Source organism: Sinocyclocheilus grahami, unplaced genomic scaffold (assembly GCF_001515645.1).
Source record: "Sinocyclocheilus grahami isolate Dianchi unplaced genomic scaffold, SAMN03320097.WGS_v1.1 scaffold1506.1, whole genome shotgun sequence".
NCBI lineage: Eukaryota > Metazoa > Chordata > Actinopteri > Cypriniformes > Cyprinidae > Sinocyclocheilus > Sinocyclocheilus grahami.
The window spans coordinates 54791-82152 of record NW_015506685.1 but is presented as its reverse complement, the minus strand read 5'-3'; the positions used below and the strand labels follow the sequence as shown (position 1 = coordinate 82152).

Sequence of the window (27362 nt, the reverse complement as noted above, 5' to 3'; positions counted from 1 at the left end):
TCAGAAGAAGAACCAATTCACTAAAATGAATTCCACATAGTACTTCAGAGAGTGGCCCTGTGTCAAATGGCACACTCGATGCGGACTTGCGGTCTCATGGCCTTCGTTCACGCGTGTCCATGAGGTCCACGAGCCTGTAGGGTATCCCATTTATCATTTTATGATTCAGAAGGTTGCTCATGAGCGCCCTCTTTGCAGCCTCTATGTGCCCTCAATCCCGAGCCAAACCTGCACTCACATGAACAAAACCCAACAGTGATGAAGTGGGTTCTAGAAGAGAGAATGGTTCATTATTGCTCCACCTTGCTTAGTTTTAAGGCTGTATGCAATAAATAACGTGACACAGAAAACATATTTTTATGTGACACCAAAAAAATAGTTCATTACCGAAAAAAGCTAAACTATTTTGAGAACAGCTGAGCTGCTGCTGTCACACTAATGCAAAATGTTCAGTTAGAAGCATCACTACTTTTAGTTAGTCCGATACTTCGGAGCAGTTTGACCAGATTAAAACGACTGCACAACATACAGCGTCAGTGGGAACTGTAAATAATGTCTCAAAGAAAAATGAACATCTGTCTTGCCTTTTAAAGCTTATTTATAAACCTTGAGTTGTGTGCAAGAGTACACACCTAAAGGTTTACTCTTGCGGTGTTTGTCTCTTGCTGTTTATTTTTCCTCTTTTTGTTAGTCTTTAAGCGCAGTCTCTAACCAAGCAACAAAAATGTTTGTTTGCTCAGACAAAACACAGACTGTTACGGCATACCAAAACAGGTTAGTCATACTTTATCTGAGGATGCCGTGCTCTGTTTATTCATTTTATGTACACTTTCTTTATAAAGGCTTTTACGTCTGGAGCAACAAGAGAAACCGGTAAGCAGCTGTATTGGTTTCAGTGAAAACAAAGCAATAAATCATTCATGGAAACATAAAGGGATGCGTCCTTACCGCTGTCACTGTTGTCGTCCACCAGTATGATTTCTTTGAGCAGGTGTGCCGGGGTATGGTTGACCACACTGTGTACAGACCGCAGGATGACAGACAGAGCTTCATTCACAAAGATGAAGACGACAGAGATCTGGGGAAGGTCATCAGAGTAGGTCAGCTGCTTACACCTGGACAGAAAACAGACATCAGTGTATCAGTCTGCAGCTTTATAGTCAGAACATTTAATATAGGAAAATAACATCTGACCATAATCATTTTTGTGGTATATTATGCAGGTTTTATTGTGTATGTCTCTACTTTTTTATTTGTATCATTATTATTTATAAATAATATTACTATTTTATTGTATAAATAATAATAAAAAAGAAAGTCTCAACCTTTAAATATTTCACGTAACACTTTCCCCACCACCATTTTTTTTTTAAGTTGCCAGTCACCGCCAGCATTTTTGATCATTTTCAGAAATATCATAACATGCAATACATCGACAGAGTCTCTGCTTTAAAAAAAACAGTTGTATAGCTTAATGCATTCTTTCTGATCAACACATGAATATAGGCAAGTTTCATACATTTTGGCTAAAAAGCTGAGAAAAGCATTTTTGTCAAAGACTACATCCAGATCGGATTCAGAGACCAGATTCAGATGACCAAAACATAGACAGAGTAGATCGCTTCTATCAACCCTGTACAGATTCCTGGGTCGACAATTAATTTGGTAATGTTCGGCAGTTTTGATTTATATTCTGTTTAAAGTTTGATGATCATGATATTTGATATCATGATATTAGCTTGTTTCTGCTTATTCTTCATCGTGCATTGATTCAGAGTTTCCGTACTCTTTCTGAAGATGTGCAATAGCGCACACTGCCATATAACAATGATCAAATTCCGTCAATGGCAGAGAAAGAGTTAAAAATTAAATGCAATGCAAATGCCAAAATGAAAAATGCCACACATAAAGGGAGAGGCATCATCTTTCTCCACACTGTGAGCAGGACTTGAATATGTTTACTAACTTGTTATCACAGCTCCAGTCATAACCATATTTCATGATATGACATAAGGCCCGTTCACACCGAGGACAATAACTGCAAAGATCACAGAGACATTCTGTTTATTATAAGCACAGGATGCACAAATGCTAGAGCTCTTTAAAGCAGGATGGATTCTGATTGGCTGTCAATTTGTTTATCAGCTAGAAACAAATGTTGAAAGTGATTCCAACAATATTGTTCCTCTGTGTCATTACAGTTGTGTTGTGGATGCTGCATTTAAAAAAAATTTTTTTAAGAATGATTATTAAAACTATATCCTGTTATCGTTAGTTATCGTCCATGTTATGAATGGGCCTTTGTAATCTTTTCTGAGAAAAGTCAGATTTTGTTGAAGCACCATTCTGGATTACTCTCAACTGCATGCGTTGCATGAATATATTTATTTTATAGAGGTATTATATTATAGCCGGAATGATGCTCTGGATGAGATGACAATTCTGGTGCAAAGCTACAGTATATTAGAAACATAAAGCATTTCATTACATTTAGGACCCCTAGAGGAGTTCCTATATTAGTACAAGACAACTAAAATACAACCTGACGTCTCAAAGCTAAAGATTGGTTGTCTTGCCACTAATAAATGTGTGCATATTTACTGTGTTGCACAAAACCTGACAAGCCACTAAAACCCTAAATTCATTCCCAGATTTACCCCTCTTCTTGTGGGGAAAATTGAGGCATGCCAACATAGCCTTTATTGCACATTGTAAATGCTGACTGGTTACTATGGCAACCATAAGTTCTTGATCAACATCTCACTGTGAAATCCCTCCCTCGGCCATCCAAAGCTCTGGAAAAACAGCATGAGGCTCCTGCCCGTATGGACTTACTCTCAGCTCTTTTAATATGGCTGAGGATTATAGGGCTCAGGAATAGGTTATATTTCATAAAATACGATTACAGAGACTAGGTTTGGCATTTAGCAGATTAAAATTCTCTAGGCAATCACATTACTGAGTTGTCTGCTCACAAAAAGGTATACTCAACAAATAAGTAATCAAATTATATACAACCACGAGAATAAAAGTACATATGTGCATCAATATTGCATAAACTCATTTTAAGCTGGAGAATGAACTTGTTACAGTATATACAATTGTGACAGAATTGTAACTATTTTTTTTGAAGGAGCAAAAACAGACACTCCTATTTGTTTAAAATGTAAGTTACTAACTTCTTGTTTGTTGAACTACTGTTTAAAAGCAATATCACGTTTTTAATGGAGCTGATATTTAGGGAAAATGGCAATTGTGCTTGTGATAATGCTTTAACTATAACATATGTTGCAAAATATAAAAATCAGAAACCTATTATTGGGACATTTTTACCCCATAGCTTGAATTGAGGACATTTTTGTCTCAATCTCCCATTGATTTCAGACCCAGCATGGTGTGCTTCAATCAAAAAAACCAGACTAATCCCAATTTGAGGATGAAAACACTTTAGTAAGAACACATTACAGTTAAATTCCTTACATAAGTTTTACTGATTTTAAATGTATTAATTTCATCATATAAAGAATGTGCTGCGTTTACAAAAAGAGGGTGCTGCAGCCCTGTTACAAAGCAAAAAAAAAAAAACTCTTGAATACAATAGATACAGATAACATGTTTATTTACTTACATAAAAATATTTATGATCCCTTTATATATTTATATTAAGGGTTAAATGGATCCGTAGTTGATCCAGGCCCCACGGTTTGACATGCATGTGATTCGCGGATTAACTGCAAAATGTAACCATCATAGAGTGAACGTTTATTTTAGTTATTTATTTATTAGCAGAACTATCTGTATATGTAAAGCATTCAGTACACTGATAGCATTCAGTCTTACCCAATAATGAGGACCTTTTTCATTCATACTGCAAAACAACAATTACTGATTACAGATGACTAATGGTCCACTAAAATAATGACTGTGGCAATTTATGCATGGACATTTCCTTCATTATAATCTCCATAAATTATTTTCTGTAACGATTTGAGGAGAGAAGGTAATTGTGCCTAGTCTAACACAATCATACTATCCCGCTAACACAAATACTAGCTGTTTATGCTGAATCCTGAATATGGTAATGCATTTTTTGGAATAACAAGCATAAAATCCCTATCTGATAGATATCACTGAAATACTGTAGGTGTCCTGAGAAATCACACAAGTCTCTGTTTTAGCCCAAGGCTCTGTAAACAGCAAAAAGCATCTGAATGTGGTGTGTTATAGCCCATCAGAAATCCTAGAGTCGTGCCTTTGCCTGTCAGTCATACTACGCACTGGGGTTTGCTGCATTGTCTTTGAAGGACGGAGATTTGGAGAGGAGGGATACGGTTGATGGGATGGGAGGCGGTCTAATTCAATGGCACAGTCTAAAATAGAGAAGTTAGCAAGATGCCTATTAGGCTAACATTGTTTACAGCAGCTATAAATTGTCCTCTATAGTAACATCTAAGGACCTAAATCAGCAGAATGAGTCCAGTGTAAATCGATGTAAAAAACATTCTTACATAAAATGCTAGCTTCAGTGCAACAGTCTATGCAAGAATGCATTTATGGGTTTCATCATGAATAAGGCCCGATGAGACCATCAAAAACGTTTGAATTATATAAAAAATACAGACAATCAAGTCTAAAAAGGACAAATCTAAAAAAAAAAAATTGACTTTTTTCCCCCTCTCGGACATGGATAATGTTCATTGAACCCCCTGCTGCCAGTCAATAATATTTAATGGCTCTATTCCCCTCAGTGAAAATCCCCTCCTCAGCCAATCTGGAGCAAGAGCTTTCCCTGTGTGAATGCACAGTACAGTACACACTTGCACCCACACACTCACATGTGTGAAAGAGCCACATACTGTAGTCTTTGTGAGTCATAATGGTGATGTTTAGTGTTTTAACTGCAGGTGGAGAACAGTCAGCCTGAAATGATGCAACACTACCAAAACACAAAGCACATTAGGTGTTAAAAAACGTTTTCAAATCCCAGCTTGATCTATAAAAGTACATGCAAAGTGCACTAAGTAAAATAAACAAAAATACACCTCTAAAACGGCTAAAATCAATTAAACTAATAAAAAAATCAATTAAACTAAAACTGATGTAAACAGTGATGATTATACTTCACCTTAAATTACATTTGCTCATTTAGCAGGCACTTTTATCCAAACTACAGTCTAAAGAAAAGTCTAACTATATCCAATTGATCAATTCTAGGACTAAATCGTGGGCAATAGGGCATGGGGGAAAAAAGAAAGCAAGCATATTTATGGAGCATTGCTTATGTCAGCTAGACTGTGCTAAAGCAAGCATGAAGCTATGGCTAACATCCAGTGCATAAAAACAAAATATTATGATAGTTTTAACAGTGACAGCTGTGCAAATATCATTCAAAGCTATTTATAACAGTCCTCTAATACCGTGCGGTTCTGCAGCCATAGCAGCATAAGGAAGGTTTGATTGATCAGGCCATTAAAGCATTTTTTCTTTGCTTCCCAGCAGGTTGCTGTTTTTCCAATCCCTTCTTTTTTTCTTCCTCAACTGCTCATGCAAAGCACCATGAATACAAAGCTGACGTCACCAGCAGTATTTTTCCACAAAATGTGCATGAATACATCAAATAAATCCAAGTAAATCCTTCTACGCGTTATCACAGGAGCATTCCGGTAAAACAGCCAAAAAAACAATGCAACGTCACGTCAACACTTTTTAAACTTTGACTTGTTTGAGTAATATTTATAAACATTCAAAAAGATAATTTTACCTTAGAAGCTTTAACCTAGTAAAAAAAAGAAAAAGTAATATATTTAAAATCCATTTATTTCATACCAAGTAAAGTTCAAATCTATTAACATATTTACTGACATATCACTCAACACTGATATAAAAATGGTCAACTTTATTTGGAGTATTATTTGAGTAGTATTTGGTACTACTTGTGCATTTCTTAAGCCTAAAATGTGCTTTAATGTCACTATTGATGAGGATTGTATGATCTTTGAATACTATCGGTCTTTATATTTAAAGTGTACCTGAAGTATACTTGCAATAGTTCCACTTCAGCACAATCAAATGTGTTTCAGTATGTATTTAGTTGCACTACTTGTGCATAATTAAGTGCATTAAGCACAAAATTAACTGTTCAAATTTAGCGGATACCAGTTTAATATACCAAAAGTACAAATACAGGGTATTTTGTATTAAGTACTTAAATATGAAAATGTATTTGTAGTATACTTAGCATGAAATAAATCTATTTCAAATACATTTTAGTATATTTATTTTTTCACTAAGGTGATTTGTTTCTTTTTTTCTATTTTTGATTACACATTTTCACATTAACAAAAAATTACACAAGATTAAAAATTGTAAAAATGTATACAAGCATATAATATTACATTATTTTACACATACAACACATAGATATAAATCAGCATATTAGAATGATTTCTGAAGGATTATGTGACACTAAAAACTGGAGTAATGGCTGCTTTGCCAACAAAGGAATAAATTACATTTGAAAATATATTCAAACAGAACACAGTTTTTTAAAATTGTAGTAATATTTCATATTAAATGTGGTCTGAGAGACCATCTCATATGATTGTAAGCGCTTTGGGTGTACAGTAGTACATAGTAAAGCACTATATAAATGCCTCATTCATTCATTCTTACTGTATTTTTGATTAAATAAATCCAGTCCAGAGCATAAGAGACTTCTGTAAGTACAATCATTTCCACTACGATACAAAATTATTATTTTATGTCCTCTAACAACTATTAATGTAATATTTATATTAATTTACAGTTGACTTATCAAATCAAAAGAATCTGTAAGCGCATGTCAGAGATGTTTTTCCCATACACACAGTGTGTGCCGGCTATTCATTTAGCTTCACGACCATAAGTAATTTTACACTTTTATTGCTCTAGTTACTACCTGCAATCTAGGCCATTGCTCAAATCTGAATTTGTACGGCTAGACAGGGGCAGGCAGCTAGAGGCTGTAGCAGGATGAGAGATGGACTCATCCGTGTGAAATAGAGCCAAAGCTGGCTGTCCAGTTATCATAATTTGACCTGGAACAAAGCTTGACAGAAACAGACACTCAGATTAAGATGTATTCCTATCTCTCTCTCGCTCTTCTCTCTCCGGCTCTCCCTGAATCATTTCTCTCTATAAGACTTCACATTAACCTCTAACACTGCCTCTGCATTCTGGTTTCAGTCTAGAAGCAACTTGCTGATTGCGATCATATATACCTCTGCTAAAAAAATCATAACTTGGCTTGTCACTTCACCATGTTTTCAATGAAAACATCTCATCGCTACAAGAAGGAGTGTTGATAGATCTCAACACCCTTTTGATCTCATTCCCACTAAATAAAGGCTCACAAAAAACAATCCATCTATTCTTTTATATACAGTATGTCGACTCGAAACGTAAACACTTTCCTGATGCCAATTCATTTCATTCACTTGTGAATGTTCAATCTCCTTGCATACAGTTTCCTCCTCCATCCCTCCAGTCAATAATAAAATGGCTTCTTGATGTAGTTATATCGATTTGTATTCTTCGCTTGGTGGTAAATTAATTTGCGTCAATTACTTTGAGCTAAGGTCAGCTTGACCTTTTTAAGAGACTACTTTTCTTGTGGCTGCATAAAAATATGCTGCCTTTGTTTGAGAAAGCACATCAATTAGGCCTTCGACCAGAGAGAGTGAAGAAGCAAGTATCCCGGAGATCTGCAATTAAACATGCATTAAAGAGAAACGGCTGAAAAAAGGAGAAAAAGACCCAAAGACCTTTAGTGAATGACTCCTCAATTAGCCAAGAAACACATCAACAACTGTTTGCAAGGCATCAGCGTCAGAAGTGGTTGTTGACATCCTATCTAAAACGTGATTTAGCCAAAAACAACAACAATAACGTTACCACTTTAATACGTCTTGCAATATCAGTGCATGCAAAGGTTCTGCACGATCCTCTTGCTCAATATTCTCGGGGTCTGAATCCGGCTCAAATTGATTTGGCAATATTGACGCCATCTTTAACTATACCGGAGCAGACGGAACTTGCTGCTATGGGGCAGTACTGAAACACCGTCTAAGCTGTTCGCCAATCACAACGCACGGGGACAGCTAACCAATCACAACACATTTCGTTTTTCGGAAGGCGGGCCTTCATCAAACCCGGTATTCTTCGCTTGGTGGTAAATTAATTTGCGTCAATTACTTTGAGCTAAGGTCAGCTTGACCTTTTTAAGAGACTACTTTTCTTGTGGCTGCATAAAAATATGCTGCCTTTGTTTGAGAAAGCACATCAATTAGGCCTTCGACCAGAGAGAGTGAAGAAGCAAGTATCCCGGAGATCTGCAATTAAACATGCATTAAAGAGAAACGGCTGAAAAAAGGAGAAAAAGACCCAAAGACCTTTAGTGAATGACTCCTCAATTAGCCAAGAAACACATCAACAACTGTTTGCAAGGCATCAGCGTCAGAAGTGGTTGTTGACATCCTATCTAAAACGTGATTTAGCCAAAAACAACAACAATAACGTTACCACTTTAATACGTCTTGCAATATCAGTGCATGCAAAGGTTCTGCACGATCCTCTTGCTCAATATTCTCGGGGTCTGAATCCGGCTCAAATTGATTTGGCAATATTGACGCCATCTTTAACTATACCGGAGCAGACGGAACTTGCTGCTATGGGGCAGTACTGAAACACCGTCTAAGCTGTTCGCCAATCACAACGCACGGGGACAGCTAACCAATCACAACACATTTCGTTTTTCGGAAGGCGGGCCTTCATCAAACCCGGAACTAATCGAGCCGTTTGTGCCAGGCTGGGGAGAAAGGTATTTTGTAAATTATGTGAAAAATAATACGTTTTTCGAATCACCGAGCATGAGAGCATGTTCTAGTACACCCCCAAAACAAAATCAAGACTTTGTAAAAGAGCATAATAGGACCCCTTTAATATTAAGAAATGTGCATTGTGCACAAATAATACTCCAAACAAAGTTTAATTATAGTTTTTATATCAGTAAAGTCTTGAGTGATATGTCAGTAAATATGTTGATAGATCTGAACTGTACTTAGTATAAAATAAATGGATTTTAAATATAATACTTTTTATTAGGATGTATTTGATTAAAAATACAGTAAAAACAGTAATATTGTAAAATAGTATTACAAATTTAAACATCTGTTTTCTATTTTAATATACTTTAAAATGTAATTCATTCCTGTGATGCAAAGCTGAATTCTCAGCATCATTACTCCAGTCTTCAGTGTCACATGACCCTTCAGAAATCATTCTAATATGTGACCCTGCAGCACAAAACTAGTCTTAAGTCGCTGGGGGATATTTGTAGCAATAGCCAAAAATACATTGTATGGGTCAAAATTATAGATTTTTCTTTTATGCCAAAAATCATTAGGATATTAAGTAAAGATCATGTTCCATGAAGACATTTTGTCAATTTTGTACCGTAAATATATCAAAACTTAAATTTTGTATTTATAATATGCATCGCTAAGAACTTCATTTGAACAACTTTAAAGATGATTTTCTCAATATTCAGATTTTTTTGCACCCTCAGATTCCAGATTTTCAAATAGTTGTATCTCGACCAAATATTGTCCTCCTATCCTAACAAACCATATATCAATGGAAAGCTTATTTATTCAGCTTTCATATGATGTATAAATCTCAATTTCAAAAAAATTGACCCTTATGACTGGTTTTGTGATCCAGGGTCACATATGCTTATTCGTATTATTAATGCTGCTGAATATTTTTATGGAAATACCTTTTTCAGGATTCTTTGGTGAGTAGAAAGTTCAAAAGAACAGCATTTATTTGAAATAGAAATATTTTTTTAAAAAGCCTTTGCTGTCACTTTTGACCAATTTATTGGATCCTTGCTGATTAAAACCATTAAAAATCTTACTGTCTACAAAGTTGTGAATGGTATAGTGTACGTCCCTCATTTTCGGTTTGCTCCTGGGTCAGATAAGATACTGAATGAAGTTGTGAAGAACAGATTTCCACTATTATGGAAAAGCCACCTAGTAAGAAGGATCTGGTCACACATTTAATGAGAATGAATGTCCACTTTTGGAAACAAACAGCCACAATTCCAATGCTCCAAGCGAGGTATTGTTTCAAATCAAAGGTTCTTCATCTGGTGCAGATCATTTATATTAACAATTCAAAATATCTACTATCATTTGTTATGGTGCAGTAACATCTAAAAGAATAATTTTTTATTTTGTAAGCAATTCATAGTTTCATGTTAGACATTGTTGCCTCCTGTTCAGGAAACTGTATTTTGATCAAATAAATGCAGCCTTAAGCATAAGAGATAACACATTGAAAAAATCCTACCAACTTTCAATCGGTAGTGTATATGTATTTTAGCACTGCACAAGAGATGAGGCAAACACATTTTACAGTGTTAAATGCAAAACTGTGACAGTGAGGACTGTGAGCAGACATGTTCAGTTTAATTTTTCATGTTTCTTACCAAACAAGGAGTCTTACCGTGATTCTACCATGTTCTACCTACGTGTTAAAGAAATCATTGCAATTATGTTTCCATATAAAAGGCGTATAACAGGGCCTTCCCCTCATGCAGCATGAGAGTCAGATTTGTGATGCCTTGGATTGTGCAAGTTACACGGAGATATCTTAGGTAACACATGTTTGTGTACAGGAGCGTGAATGATTGTGTTCATCAGGGATGCAAGCGGAAGCATTACTGCCAAGACGAATGCACACAATGAATCATGATTTACACACAGTTTGAATCACAACAACTTCAAGAGGCTTCAGAATAGCAACTGCAAGACAACCTCCGTCATCTGCAATGGCCTAAAAGTAGACCCATCAGTGTGAAAAAAGTATGTTTTGTCCAGTATATTTTTTTAAAGTTCACATTTTAGCTTTAGTTTTTTGGTAGCTGACCACCATTAACCACAACAAACCACACTAAGTTTCAAAAGAAAAGCTGGATAAGGTTATCTCGTCTCAATCACTGGATCTGTGCTTTGGGTTATGTTCTAAACATTACCAGTTAATAAGAATTAACAATTATTCATTATTATTATAATCTTATTAACAATTAATAAGAATAACTTCTTATGAATGACCATTAATATTCCAGTGCTGTTTCTAAGGTTGTTTCCCCCCCATATAAAATGCCCCTGCACTGTTGCTGCATTATTAACATTACTACCATTAACACTATCCTAGTGGGCCGGGATACTAGTCCACATAGTAATATTTTCAAAACACAATGCTTTTTCACTGCTAGCTATTGACTCTATTAATGTGATTCTCTCCTGAAGGGCATTGTAATGCTAAAATGTGGGAAGTGATTCAGCCACTGGGCTATTTATAAACCCATTTCCTTTGTATAACGCCGTCTGAAAATCAACCCTGCAGTGTGGTTGGTTTTAAAGGGCCATGACATTTATGGCAGGACAAATCAAAGTAGCAAATAAGGTCGCAGCTTGATGCGTACCACCCCAAATTTTCCTTTTCCTCCAGAAAATATCAAATAACAGAGTGAATGTTTTCAAATATCTTGTGAACATTTTTCTGTAAATAATTAAAGGAATTGTTCCCCCCAAAATGAAAATTCAGTCATGATTTATACTTATTTTGTTCTATATGTTTCTTTTTTATGTTGAACATGGTAAAAGACGCTGTTTTTTATCCATAAAATGAAAGTTAAACTTTCATTGTAGAACACAGGGTTCTTATATTTAACTAAAACAAAAGGCATTTAAAAATTGTTACTTGAAATTAAAAAAGGGGGGTTACTAAAATAACATAAAACATTTAAATTGTTTACATAAAACGCAATATTAACATTTAGTCTAACTTGATGCATAAAACTGAAACTGAAATAAAAAGAATGTAAAAAATAGAATAATAAATAATAATCATATAACAAAAAAAATAATATATAAACAAATTTATATAAAAATAAATTATATAAACATAAAAACAAAACAATAAAAATGACAAAAACTCAAAATTACTAAAACTTTAACAAAAATTGTAATTAAAACAGATAATATAATATAGAACAAAACAAAATAGAATAGAATAGAACACTGGCAAAAGCCAAATACATCAGGCAGAAATAAAAACATCAACCTAACTTTATGTATAACTCAAATTAAAACTGAAATAATAATTGCTAAAAACTATATAAACATTAAAAAACACATCAACTTAATAAAAATAATGATAACATACAACAAAATTACTCAAACTTTAACAAAAATTCAACTTCACATGTTCATGGATGCAATAATATGATATGATATGATATGATATGATATGATATGATATGATATAAAGATAAGACTGGCAGAAACCAAATGCATCAGACAGAAGTTAAATTGCAGCTTTTTTTAAATAGGAGTATGAGACAGACTAGAACAAATGCCTTAGCACACTGCGGCTCAACGTCTATTCTTATCTCAACCTCCAAGGGCATGTTCTGTGTTTAAAGTCACTGCAGCACACTCACTTTTTGGGCCTGTAGTCCGGAATGTTCCTGTCCAAGGAAATGCGGTCGCTCAGCTGGGCGTTGTAGCCGTACTCCTCGTACCTTCCTTCGCTCTCTCGGCTGTCCTCCCCCAACGTGGCAGCTGCACCGCCCTCTCCCAGACCTCCAGGACCCTCCACCAGACCCATGGGCTTGGCTAGACCTGCCAAGCAATGTGGGGAAAAACAGGTTTGACTTCGGTTAACATGACAAAGGTCAGGATATCCCATAAGAGTGGTGAAGCAAAACTGGGTTCATGCAGGAGAACCCACCGGTGACACGCAAATCAAAACGGCTGAACAAGAGTACAGAGCGATAATTGGATGTTGGACACCAAGACACCACCTTCGCCTTTTGTCACCTCTTTCATACAGACCTCCCGGGGGGAAAAGGTGGAAAGCAAGTGAACTGTGTCTAAAGGGTTGTCAGTACAGAGTTAGACTTCTTTCCCTTTGGAAATACACCTAAAACGTCTAATCTGTTCTCTGGCTCTATGCTAATTAGAATGGGACTGATGCGGGGGTTGTTTCCGGCACATCAAATGCTGTGCAGTTTGACACCCAAAGAATATGACAAAAAAGAATAAATCCACTATATCCGATAGTGAGCGCCATACGGTTGTTCTTAATTACAATAATTAGTCTTTCCGTTCAATATTCGTGAACTGCTGAAATTTTTGGTCGGAATAATTGACATGTTATTTGAAAGCCAGGATTTAAGCCTTTGCTGTGCTCTTTAAAAGAGATGAAACAAGTGTAACAGACTTATTAGAGATGCCGTTTCATTTTGACATTTAAAAGAGCAAAATTATGTGTTTCACTGCATTATTAATGACTACATAAAATTTCTATCACGTTTCTGAAATAAGTGCATGATCCAAGGATGTTCATTTTAAAGCCTTGAACTACAAAAAGCTTTTATCACATGTTTCTAAGATGATTCTGCATTAAAAGACAGAAATACCTTGTAGTTGATTATATTTGACTTGCTCTTTTCCTAAACTGTGCAATTGCACTTCAGAATATTAACCTGCATTAAAAAAGGATTTAATAATAGTTTAAATGTGGCATGTTTGAAGATGCCAAGCAAAGCATGTATGCGACTGTACATTCTATATTAATGTTAATACTCAGCTTGGCAACCAGCCTACAGTTATCTAATACTTGGCCGATATTTTTTAGCTAATCAATATTATTATTAGACATTTATATAATAACATCTGAGTCTTATCATTATGCTTCTGTTGTCATATTTTTAAAAGCAATATGCAATAAATGTATTCTCAAAGACAGTGTGTATATAATACATACAGTAAATGCAGTTTAGAACTACCCAAAATAATGCATAAAAACCATTACGTAATCAGTGAAGTATTCAGAAAAGTTTTAGTAGCAATCAAAACAAAACTATTAAAAGTAATTTTCGTCACATAACATATTGCAAAAATGCTGTTTTATTACAAATAACGTTAGATAAAAAAACTAGATGAAAATTAGAAATGTTTTCTTGGCAAGCAAATAAGTTTAAGTACTAAAATTACTTTATTACTAAAAGTATAAAAAATTAGTTAAATATAATTTTTTTTAAATATAGTAATCATGGTTTATAATTATACTAAAACATTTCATTTTATTGTGCTCAGGAAATTATATTTCATGAATCTCTCTCATCGTGACTCCGAATGTCCATGTTTCTCAAGACCACACAGTTGAAATCCAGTCCACCAGGCAAAGACCTTCTTTGATCGTGAGGTTATCCTTTCACAAACATCATTAGAATTTATATGTTGAGAAGGTCTGCTTGGATAGTACTGCTCTGGGGGGTAACCATGCTTTGCAACCGAACGTAGAAATTGTGTCTTGGAATCTAAACCGGTCGGTTCCACAAACAGCAGTTGGTGCAGCATTAAAGGAACACTCCACTATTTTTGAAAATAGGCTCATTTTCCAACTCCCCTATTTAAACAGTTGAGTTTTACCATTTTATAATTCATTCAGCCAGTCTGGTGGTAGCACTTTTAGCTGTAGCTTAGCATAGATCATTGAATCTGGTTAGACCGTTAGCATCTCGCTCAAAAATGACCAAAGAGTTTCTATATTTTTCCTATTTAAAACTTGACTCTTCTGTAGTTACATCATGTACTAAGACTGACGGAAAATGAAAAGTTGCAATTTTCTAGGCCGATATGGCTAGGAACTATACTCTCATTTTGGAGTAATAATCAAGGAACTTTGCTGCCGTACCATGGGTGCAGCAGGCGCAATGATATTACACAGAGCCTGAAAATAGCCCCCAGCACGCTCCCTGTGCAAGCAGGTGGTCACGTTGGTTATGTTGACAGAAGTTAGCCCATTTTCAGGCACTGTGTAATATCACTGTGCCTGCTGCACCCGTGGTACGGCAGCAAAGTTCCTTGATTATTACTCCAAAATGAGAGTATAGTTCCTAGCCATATCGGCCTAGAAAATTGCAACTTTTCATTTTCCGTCAGTCTTAGTACATGATGTAACTACAGAAGAGTCAAGTTTTAAATAGGAAAAATATAGAAACTCTTTGGTCATTTTTGAGCGAGATGCTAACGGTCTAATCAGATTCAATGATCTATGCTGAGCTACAGCTAAAAGTGCTACCGCCAGACCCGGAGATCGGCTGAATGGATTCGAAAACGGTAAAACTCAACTGTTTAACTCTAGGGGAGTTGGAAAATGAGCCTATTTTCAAAAATAGTGGAGTGTTCCTTTAAAGCCTATTCCACCCTCAACCCTATAAACCAGACTTGCACCACAAATGGCTCCGTCCCAGCTGATCTACATAAAGCACCTCTACTCCTGGCAGTCGTGACCTCCCAGAGTGTTGACTTGTCTTGGAGGCTGAGTTCTTGGATCATGAGGGTTTTCTCGCAAGCTGGAGCTGAAATGGTAATGTCTCTCTGTGAGGGTTTGTGTCTCTTTCACTGTCATTGTTATTGCCATTGTCTCGAAGGCTGCCTCTGTTGGCTGTTTTGAGAGAATTCTATTACATAGAGGCCTGTCATTTTGACACTAATCCCTAAGAGCCAGCTGTCTATGGCAGAGAGAAACTGCATATCACACTGACTTAATGCAGCTATTCTGCTAATACAACACAAAATGTTGAGGAGAAACATCATTTTCATGAACATACAGTTCGAAAAGTTATCAAATAACATTTTCTCCAACAATCTCTATAACAAAAAAACAAAACAGTCTAAACTGGTTTAGAGGGTTTTGGCCAATTGTCAAGTGCTGGCCAACCAACTAAGCCAGCTGAAAACCAACTTGGTTGGGTTTTCTAAACCAAAGATGTCCAGTCATGCTTCTGATGGGCTGATGTTCTGCAGAGTTTAACTCCAACCAGCTTGCATGGAAGTTTGTGGTTGTTGTGTCTCATTTCGAAGGCCGCGTCCTTTGGAGGTTGCAGTTTTTTAATTAATATCAAAGACTTATGCACTCTCTCTGTATATATTATGAAAACTGGTAAATCAAACAAAAAATATTACAAGAGCGAAATTCCTAATAGAAGCCTAATTCCAATGATTCCAAATTGCAATAATGTTTCTCTGTTAAAACAACAGCGGCTGAGTAAGTGTATTTATTCAGCAACCACAATCGCAAACAATATAGTCGAGATCTCATGATCTCACTGTTGGCACTTTCGTAATGAAGAGCGAGCATGTGCGCAAAAAACACTGGGCAGAAAATGAATCCTTTAAACAGAGAAGCTCTGATTTGGGGATTTGAACTCTTGATGTCTGGCAACCGCACACAAAAAAGCTGGCATAGTAGAGGTAAGTACAGCAGTCCACAATAATATTTTGTCTCCTTTTTTTGACGAAAATAAAAAGATTTTGGTAAAGTTTTTATTTTTTAAAATACATGTTAGTCTCGTCTTTTATCGTCAATGATATTGCATGTTAATATAGTCACAGTTATCATCCATCAACCTAATTTTTGTCTCATCATTGTCTCGTTTTAGCCAGGAAAAAAGCTCATCAACATACATTTTTCATCATAGTTTTTGTTAACAGAATTAACACTAAATGACAATCATTTATGCCTCAAATGAACTAAGAGCATATTTTATATTGGCTACTTTTCTAAAATGAGACATCCTTGATGACGTACACGGCGAGTATAATGCAACCTCCAGAGGACGCAGACTACAAAATTAAGCCACAACTACAAACTTCCTGGCAAGTGCATTCGAGCTGGAGCTAAACTCTGGTTCAGGTGGGTTTAATTGGGGTTCACGCCATGTCATAATTACCGTAATTTGGAGATAACACGTGATATTCTAGTTGGAGCTGTCCAAGTCCTCAGACTCAGAATTCTGTGTTTCTATGGTACCATCAACGCCTAAGAAGCACCTAAATGAATCTGCAGTAGTCAGGTGGTTCAGCGGTCACATGGTCCAAGTCATCTGTAAGTTGTAATTACAAGTTCTATGTGTATGTGAATGCTTTGGCATTCACATACACATTTGGTGTTGCCGCTATAGATGCATAATTCCAAGTCTGAGACTCTGTTATTATCTCGAAATTATAATATAATTACGATATGACGTGAACACAGCTTAAACTCTGCAGCACAGTGGACACCCCTGATCTAGACCATCTGAACACCAATTTATCCAGGCTGGGAGACCATCTAAACCATCTTAAACCAACTAAGACCAAAAAAAAAAAAAACGGCTGGTTTAAGCAGGGCTGGAAATATAACAAATGCCTCTACAATCTTAAAAACAAAAGTATCTTTATTGGCAAAGATGATTCCACAGAGAACCTTTTGGAACCATTCCATGCACAAAAGGTTCTTTATAGTAGAAAATGGTTATTTAGATGATTTAAATGTCCTTCAACAAAAAAAATATATAGTTTATTTTAAAGAAATGTTCTTTGGGCAACCAAAAAAAGGTTCTTTGGGCAACCAAAAAACTTTTGGAACCTTTCTTTTTAAGAGAGTATGAAAGTAGATTTAGGGATTTTCAACCTCCAAACTAACTAGCTAACTGGCTTCCTCAGATTATTTTAGTGGCTGCTAATAAATTTGGCAAAGGAGATTTTTTCCCCCTGCTGTTCAGCTCAAAGTCGCTACTTAATCTCCGTCTATGTAAATGTGAGTGTGCATGCATGTGTACGCTGATAATAATACACTTTGAAGGCTGTAAAGAGACAGCAGTGATTACAGTGAGCCATAGAAATTAAGCAACAAAGACCAAAGGAAACAGGCTCTGTTTGTGGATGAGCAATTACTCTGTTTTCTTCCATTTAAAAGAAAATCTGCAGTACTCTTGCCATTATTTCAACCTCCAAACGAAAAGAGCATGATAGAGACTGGTGATTTGGAAGCTTCTAGTTTACAAATCCCCAGGAATAAGATAAACAGGAAAGTCTAGAAACTAATCAGCAGCTGCTTCTAAACCATTAGCACTGCTCTACATGAAGATTGACATAAATACATCAATTTATGAAATGCAGGTCACTAAAAAAAGCAACAACCAAGTAACATTGTTTAACCCTTTAACTGTCACTCACATTTTTGAACATAGACGGGAAAGTGCACGATCCAAACTTACATTTTTATAATTCATGACCCATTTTCAATGGTAATGCAATGTTTGATTTTAAAATGGGTTTCAAAGAATGAATTTTGAGATTAAAATTTTTCAGTTGATTTATAATTTCTGATGATTTCTAAAGTGTGATAGAGAAAAAGGCAACAAAGAAGACTTTTTTTGACAAAGGTCAGAAGTCCTGTTATGATGTAGATTTTTGAGGTGCACTCTTGTCATAAATTAATCTATTACTTTTCCTACATAGATATTTTACCAATGTTTTTGTAAAAAGTTATTTAGGAGTCTTAGACCTTTATATAGTTTGTCATGATTAGATTAGGATTTAATTGTAATCTAGTGAAGTAAACTTAGGCGTCCCACAGAGGGGACGGGTGACAGTTAAAGGGTTAATGATGTTGCCGATCTGCACACAATCACAATTCAAAGTGAACACCTCTTAAAGATCCCATGCTATAATATTAAAATATATGTTAGTTTTAAGGTCATCCGCATACTACTCCTATAAGAGAAATAAAATAGTATACAAAAAATAAAATAATAATCTAAAATAATAAAATAAAATGTATAATTATTTATTTTAGGACATATATAAAATTTACAGGAAAAAATGGAGTAAAAAACTGATAATTTGGTTTGCCCTTAGAAATATACAAATTTATGTCATGTTTAAATCATGGTTTTGTTTGGCTGCGACATAAACTAAATGCTAAGAGATATTGTAACTCTCTGATGCATCATCATTCATTCAACTCACCTTTGATGATGACCTTTTACATTTCACATGATTCTATACGACTTCCTTCTTTATATGAAATGTTGCTTTTGATGAAAATATGAATTCAACATGGCTGACTGAAAATGTTCTATAGCAATGGCAAGACAAGTAATTCAAAATACACGATTTTAATAAAAAGAAAGAAAATGGGAATTATCATTATTATTGTTTTGAATAACAGTTATTTTCCCTGTCATTCATGCATCAGATGTTAATTAAAAAAAAAATGCCCTGACCCAACATTCTGTTATACAACAGCACTGGAATTGTAATTTTGCTCCCTTCCTTTCTGCATCAAGCAGTCAATAAAAACACATTTGCTCATATTAACAAAGTAAAAAATCATTTATAGTTAGGTCTCAAAATTTGTACTTTGTCTGCTAAAAATATAGGACACCTTTTTTTCTGAAAAAGTGACTGATGTGTGTCTAAACTTCATGATCTTTGATTAGAGGGATAGAGTAACTCTCTCTCTCTGTGACATTCTCTCTCTTACAGTAATGGACTGGGCTTTCCAGACTCATTATTTTAACAGGCTGCTCGGCAGTCTGTCTTTGAGAAACGGCTTATGAACACATCCTGTTAGCTACTTTGTGCAAAAGCTTTGAATTTCTTGACAGATAGCTTCAATTCAGATAGCTCACTTTCTTTAAAAGCGCATTCTGTGCATGTGTACTTAGGCAGTTCAAAAACATGAACACTTCACTCATGATAAGCTATTACCGTCCTGAAAGCCAAGATACAGATCCAAGCCCAGAGTAACTTCGAGGTTACTGTTTTATAGCTCACAAGACTTAACTAAGTCTGAAGTTTAAGTTTAAATCTGGGAACTGGGAAACATTTTTCGCTCCATTTAATCTCATAGCTGTCAGAGAATTTATTATAAACAAATCTATAAAAAATGATATTAAAACAATATTATATTGCATTAATTATATATGGTTTTCTACAATATTGTAAAATATAATATAATATACATATAATGTAAAGGTTTTTTTTTTGTTTTTTTAGAAAATATTCACATTCGGTCATATCCATTTAATTATAATACAATTTCTAAACCTGTCTGAACAAAACACTATAAAAACACCTTTTACCATGCATGCACGTTGTTTGTGAACAATGTACTATAAACAACATCAACAACCGACACAGGTCACGACCCCTTCAGCCACTGCCTCGACCAATGCGGTTTAATCCGCTCTGTGTTTGTGAAGGTCTTTCAGCCATCCGTTCCTGATCTAGCCGTGATCCTACGAGTCATGTTTATCTCCTACTTTCTCGTAAAGTGCTCTGACAGCATTCAGGCCCGCTGCACTTCACTCAGAATTGCTTTAAATTATGTAACCCGATTTGAAAAGAAAATAAATGTTCTTACTGACCCTCTATGAATTGTGGGATAAGAGATACTCCTTTCTGAGGTGATTTAGGGGCTGAATGAATACAAAAATGCGTGTCAAAACTGATGCTAGTGCAGCATAAATATTCATGAGGAAAATGCGTTTAAGGGGACTGAATGGCAGGATTGGACAGTCCCCTTAGAGTCCACTGTGAATGCATCAGACACTAAAATGTGCTGGGCCATAAAGCATCGATGGTAGTGAAATATCTACTCAGAAGCCAGATTTATAACCAAAATGCATAAAGTACGACAAGACAATCAAAATGTCTGAGTTGGAACCTAGAAATTATGAAAAATATTTTTTAAATGTATTTAAATACAGTGCCAATTATGTAATGCATTAATTTGGGAGCAATTATTGATATTGACATTTCAAATTCCACTGAATTTCATTTATTCCTCTAAAGTACTAGAGGCAGAGAAATTACATTATCTATAGTACCAGCTCACTGTATCAGAACAATGTCGGGGCGGTTGTACTTTTTATAGATGTATGGCAAACGGGACACCTACACAGCCTCAACCCTACAGGGGGTTCCTGCATGGTGTGATAAGCCAAATATATACTGCCTAAACTTGTCTTTGAACACTACATTGAAGCTTCATCTAAGTGTCATGTGGGTTTGCTGTGAGGCACACTGACGTGATGTGATTTTTTTTACTTCATTTAAAAGTTAAACCAAAAAGACAATTCTGTCCTCCTTTACTCACCTCGTGTCATTTCTTGTTTTCTGAAGAACATAAAAGAAGACACGTTAGGAACAATATTGGACCCAATTGATGTTCACGGAAAAAAAACCAAAAAAACATTACGGAGCATTTTCATTCGTGAAAGTCGTTAAAACGTGGGTGAGTAAATTAGACAGAAATTTTAAACCTATGTCAAAAAATTTAGAAACTTTTTAAAAGTCAATGATGTAATTTAGCAAACAGTGTGCTATCTTTATAATACCACATTTATACATTTAGTACATCATATTTGGGAATCTTTAGCATCAAAAGTTTTGAAAACCATTCAGTTTTGGGTCAGTAAGATTTTTTAAAGAAATAAATACTTTTATTCAGCAAGGATGCATTAAACTGATCAAAAGTGAAAGTAATAGCACATTACTATTAATATTTACATAAATACATAAATACTTCTATTGTCAAATAAATGTTGTTCTAAATAATAGATAGCTCAAAAGAAAAAGTTTCCACAAAATTAAGCAGCAGTTTTCAACATTGATAATAATAAGAAATGTTTCTTGGGCACCAAATTGATATATTACAATGATTTCTGAAGAATGATGTGACACTGAAGACTGGAGTAATGATGCTGAAAATTAAGCATTTTCATTCGTGAAAGTCGTTAAAACGTGGGTGAGTAAATTAGACAGAAATTTTAAACCTATGTCAAAAAATTTAGAAACTTTTTAAAAGTCAATGATGTAATTTAGCAAACAGTGTGCTATCTTTATAATACCACATTTATACATTTAGTACATCATATTTGGGAATCTTTAGCATCAAAAGTTTTGAAAACCATTCAGTTTTGGGTCAGTAAGATTTTTTAAAGAAATAAATACTTTTATTCAGCAAGGATGCATTAAACTGATCAAAAGTGAAAGTAATAGCACATTACTATTAATATTTACATAAATACATAAATACTTCTATTGTCAAATAAATGCTGTTCTAAAAAATAGATAGTTCAAAAGACAAAGTTTCCACAAAATTAAGCAGCAGTTTTCAACATTGATAATAATAAGAAATGTTTCTTGGGCACCGAATTGATATATTAGAATGATTTCTGAAGAATGATGTGACACTGAAGACTGGAGTAATGATGCTGAAAATTAAAGGAAAATGTATTCAAAGAAAATACATTTTTACATTAATAATATTGCACAATATTACTGTTTTTACTTTATTTTTGATCAAATAAATGCAGACTTGGTGAGCAGAAGAGACTTCTTTTAAAAACATAAAAAAATCTTATCCTAACCCAAAGTTTTGATTGGTAATGTAGGTTTACATCACTTCCAAGGTAGGAATCTGTTCAGTCTGCATCTGTGTTTGCGGAGAAAAACCGAACTACAGTTGTAGAAATTAAGCACACTTTAACAATAATGCTCACGGTAGATCTGCTGCCTAATCAGGGGGCTAATTGCACATTCTCATAGCTCTGCATTTTTAATAGCATTCAGATAAAGGGTCTTTTCACAATAATCCAGCATTTCTAAACAACTGTGTCAGAGATGACCCACTGTCTGTCCCTGAATGGCTCTTTGCACTTTGCTTTTCACTGTTAAATTCACTTGTTAAGTTTGTCCAAATGGTAAATGGCATTACACGTCCTGCACTGATTACCTTAATCCATGCTGTCGTAGTTTACTGTACTGTGTAGCTTTGTACATTGGAAATTAATTTGACTCCTGTGACTCACCAATGGATCCTCTGCAGTGAATGGGTGCCGTCAGAATGAGAGTCCAAACAGCTGATAAAAACCTCACAATAATCCACAGGTAATCCACACCACTCCAGTCCATCAGTTAACTTCTTCTTAAGTGAAAAGTTGTTTACTAAAGTTGTTCACCCATTTACTAAATAGGATCCACTGGTAAGCAAGTGATGTAACGCTAAATTTATTAAAATCTGCTCCAATGAAGAAACAAACTCATCTACATTTTGGATGGCCTGAGGGCGAGTACATTTTTAACAAATTTTCAACTATACTCAAACTCATGTACAAACTGGCCATGAACTTGTCTGTAAATCCAGAGTAAACGAGAGACTATATAAGAATATTTACGCTACTGAGAAAAAAAAAATCTAAATTCTAAATGACTGAGAAAAGAACATTTAAATCGCATGTATACACAGACATCATGCCCATTCAAGCTAGGGTGGAATGTGCTTGTAATTTAAAAAATAAAAAGTTTGTTTGTTTGTTTATTTACTTTAATGATTACTGTAGGTTAAAACATTTTTTTGTCTAAAACGATGTGGTAAAGATCATCCATTCATGTCTAAATATTGTCCATTCAGTCAGGTCACACCTTGTTGTATATACTGCAAGCAATACAGTGCATAGTGATCACTGGCTGTCAAGTTGAACTGCAATTTTGCCAGGCCCACCACTGATGCCCACTCATTTGTCCATCTCCAACCAGAATCATTGTGTGTGATAATGTTTTATATGTTCTCTGGGAAATTATTCATCAAAGTAATGGTCATACAAACATTCACAGCATATTTGCTATGATCTTTCAAGGGACGAGGGCACCATCAACAACCAAACAATCACTGCTTTCTTGTAAAACTTGCTGTGTCCTAGAAATGCAATTGGACCTTGGCATAATCCTCTGGGTCTCATTCTCAGGACAATAAACAACTGAAAAATGGACAATTACCTCAAACCACCATTGGAAGCAAAAACGGCAACAGAAATGTGAAAAGCTCAAGGAAAAACCAATTCCAGTCTCAATATCACATACAATTGGCGAGTGCCAAGTACAAGTTTCATGTGCATCAGATAAATATGTGGCGAAATAAAATTTATAACGGCCTCAACATCAAGAAGATTTGTGACAGACTGATGAATTCTACAGAGTGGAAAAGCCTCCGGGGGAAATATGTGGTGGCTCTTGTGCAGAATGAAAGCCCTCTCAATCAGTAGGGCACATTAGAGAGCTTTTTGTGAAGCAGTGCCTCTTGGCTTTCTTCCAAATGCAAGAAGGATAATTCAAACTGACAGAGTGACCCCCTTCATACACAAATGGTGCTGGTCTTACAGAATAACAATCAGATCAAACAGATGCACTAAGAAAAGCAAACAGGGAGCGTGAGGTCTTCTAACAGACATTTAAAGGAAAGATAGCACATCACGTGAACTATGACCTTCACATGTTCTCCAGATGAAAATGTTCTATGGTCTAGTAGGAACATAATGATTGAAGAAATGGGCTCTAATATTCTAAGAAAAGAACTCAGAAGAGGGAGCACAAGTGTGGTTAAGGCAAGGACGAGTGCATGGGAAGCTAGATTTCTTTTTACAGGCCCGGATAGAAGCTGCTGATTATTTTCTGCACTGATTTTGAGCTAAAAATCTTTGGGACTTTGTGGAATAGACTTAAAAATGGTAAAACGTACTAAACAAATCTGACATGCGTATTGGCAGCCGAAAGCGTGATCAAATTGCGTGATCAAATTAGCCAAAAATATGACCATTTGTTGAATGACAGCACGTAAAATTCTGTGGAAATATATGTTGATTTTATGTGAACATGCATTTTCTTTCCAACCAAACAATTGCGATATTTAATTGCTTTAATTATGATTCACTGCTGCCATTTCTTGCATTATATTTTGCTTGTAAAAACAAGGAAACAGCCTATAGATAAAAACGATTCTCTTCTACTTATTAAATGATGTCTACAAGTTCACAAGTATTCAACAAGCATGTAACATTGCACATTAATTTGATATTAATTCAACTGACTCAAAGAATTAATACACATGTGGAAAGACATGACAATGCATACTTTGTTTTCATAATGTAACAAAACTTTCAGACCAACACCCTCAAATTAGAGACCCAGGACAAATGCATTACACTGTTACAATCAGGCATTGCTATTATACTGTCCTTTCTCTAATTTCTCTGACAGCACTTAATAGTTCATCAATAACGTTATGAAACCATATAACGCTTAACAAATCATTACATTTAATCCGTTTGATTGATATATTTTGATAGGTCAAATTAGTATTAAGCGCACCTAATCCTATCTTGCTCTTCTTGACATGTTTATTGCCTGGATGCTTGACATGTGTTAAAGCATTAGACAATGACAATCTCAGTAAAATCCAAAGTGTGAAACTAGATGAAATCATATCCAAATGCCCATAAAACACTGATCTGTCATGCATTATATAATGCCTGTGAACGTCAAAGATGCTTAAAGCCCACATACCATTTAACTGGTTATAGACCACATCTTCTAGTCGCTCGAGCCTTTTGAGAATGGACTGTCTGTCCATGGAGTTCGTAACTTTGGCATTCCTGCCTCGCAGTCTCTGATCCGAGAGCCTCCCGATCTGCACGAGCTCTTCGGATCGGTCCTGGATCCTGCAGTAGACGGAGAACAAGATGATCCCGACGAACACCAGAATGTTGACCGTCAGCAGAGTTTTGATCTTGCGTGCCACAGCCATTAAAGCCCGAGAGCGACACTGCCAGACCCCTAATATTGATCCATATGATCCGCTGTGGAGGGAGCTGTCCTTTCAGCACCACGCACAACAACCCGCGCGCGCCGCAGTTTCACAAGCCTAACAGCTGATCAGCGAGCATAAACGATGATGCATATACGATATATAAGCGAGAACACCTAATAGAGGTCGCAATCAAATCCCACCGCCTCGGGTTCCTGCGTTGACCCCATAACAAACGTTTTGAAATGTGTCAGAGCAGCCTACGGAGATTACGCTCCGATTAAAAGCACGCGTTTAATCACGCTGTGCACTCAGGAGTCGAAGAGCAGGAGATGTGCACAGTTCAGAAGGCTCATTTTAAATGTCAGTGCATGTCAAACAACGATCCTCCGTGGGCATCATCCTTCGCGGGACTCCGTCTATCTGTTAAAGCAAAGATGCATCGCGCTCGGGATCGAAGTAGGACGCTTTTTCAGATGAAATCCACAATCTTTATGCGACGAACGCAGGTGGAAGTGAAAAAGACGCTGTCAAGCGACGCTTTGCATGGCAGCGTTCTTCTCTCGCGCTCCCCGCATGCTCCCTCCCTCACATCCCGCTTTTCACGCGCTGCTCAGCGCTCCCGTGACGTCGCAAACTCATAAATATTCAACAGACTGTGTGAGGGGATGAAAGGCTGGAATATGATAGATGATGAGCATAGCAGGTGGATTACATTCTAATGTTTTGACGCAGATTGGCCAATTGAATTACAACTCTGAGAGTTTGTAGAAGAAAATTGTTTTGCAATTATACCCTCAAGTGCAAATGTGGCATTTCAAATGTATAGTGAGCAATCAGTGGGTCGTTGACAAATTAATAAACACAGGAGCTGTTACTTTGAGCTGAAATTACTTATTTTATCTCAATGTGTGTGGCGGTCTTTACATTGCAGACCGGTGTTTATTTTCATATTCTTTAAATTTTTATCATAAGTATAAATACACTGGTTTGTAACAATAATAGTTTTAACTTTAAAGGGCACCTATTATTAAGGGCACCCTTTTTACAAGATGTCTCAGGTGTCCCCAGAATGTGTCTGTGAGGTTTCAGCTGAAAATACTCCACAGATCATTTACTGTATCATTTTGAAATGTAAGCAGAAACACGTTGTTTTTATGAAAGTATCTTTAAATGCAAAAGCATTTTGCTCCCGCCCAGTTTTCCAGAATAGGGCTGTGCCTTTACAGCTCTTTACACCTTTACACCTCAGATACTCTGCCAAAAAACATCTGTTTGATTTTGATTATCATGTCTATTGTGCTGCAATCATGTGTTTTAAAGCCATATCAGTTTAAACTTATGATATAGGGTTTTCTAAGCCACACATTCGGGGCACACGCACAGAAAGCAGCTGTCAGAGGGCATGTAAGTCCTAAAATTCTCTTTCATGTCTCATTGCGCTTAAACGGAAAAATACTCACAAGTTTATGTTAAAAACACACATAAGCTACAAAAACAGTCGGTTATGTCTGTGAAGGTAAACAGCTGGGAAAGAAATCGCTTGCATGTTTATATTAGATGACAGCAGCGTAATATACAGTACCTACTGCTGTCTATGCTGTTAATATGACACAAACAATAAAATAAAAACAGAAAATCACTCACTGCTCTTGAATTAATAATTCCGGTAGCTCTAATAAGAAGACATTTGTTACTTGAACACTGTTTTTAAATGCTCTAGCATGAAAATAAACATGGCGGATTGTGGTATACCGCTAAAACCGGAAGCTAACAATGCATTTTATTTTCTACCTATTAGATTGTGTTTTATTAACCTCTACACC

At 35.8% G+C, this 27362-nt stretch overlaps 1 protein-coding gene across 1 annotated transcript; it reads right to left on the bottom strand.

Annotated features, from left to right (window-relative positions):
* LOC107570786 (polypeptide N-acetylgalactosaminyltransferase 9-like) lies at positions 1 to 26326 on the bottom strand. The gene is made up of 4 exons (XM_016257045.1): positions 25296 to 26326; positions 12551 to 12731; positions 949 to 1115; positions 1 to 134 (listed from the first exon to the last, which is right to left on the bottom strand). The coding sequence occupies exons 1-4, from the start codon at positions 25534 to 25536 to the stop codon at positions 1 to 3; spliced, it is 723 nt and encodes a 240-aa protein (XP_016112531.1). The 5' UTR covers positions 25537 to 26326.
* Between the last annotated feature and the right edge of the window lie 1036 nt (positions 26327 to 27362).

Bases quoted from the DNA above. Each gene is read 5' to 3' on its own strand.
- LOC107570786 (XM_016257045.1), bottom strand. From the start codon at position 25,536: ATGGCTGTGGCACGCAAGATCAAAACTCTGCTGACGGTCAACATTCTG. The intron at 1,116-12,550 runs GTGAGTGTGCTG...TTTTCTGTCCAG, and splicing joins CCGGACTACAGGCCCAAAAA to GTGTAAGCAGCTGACCTACT. The intron at 135-948 runs GTAAGGACGCAT...GATACCCTACAG, and splicing joins GGACGACAACAGTGACAGCG to GCTCGTGGACCTCATGGACA.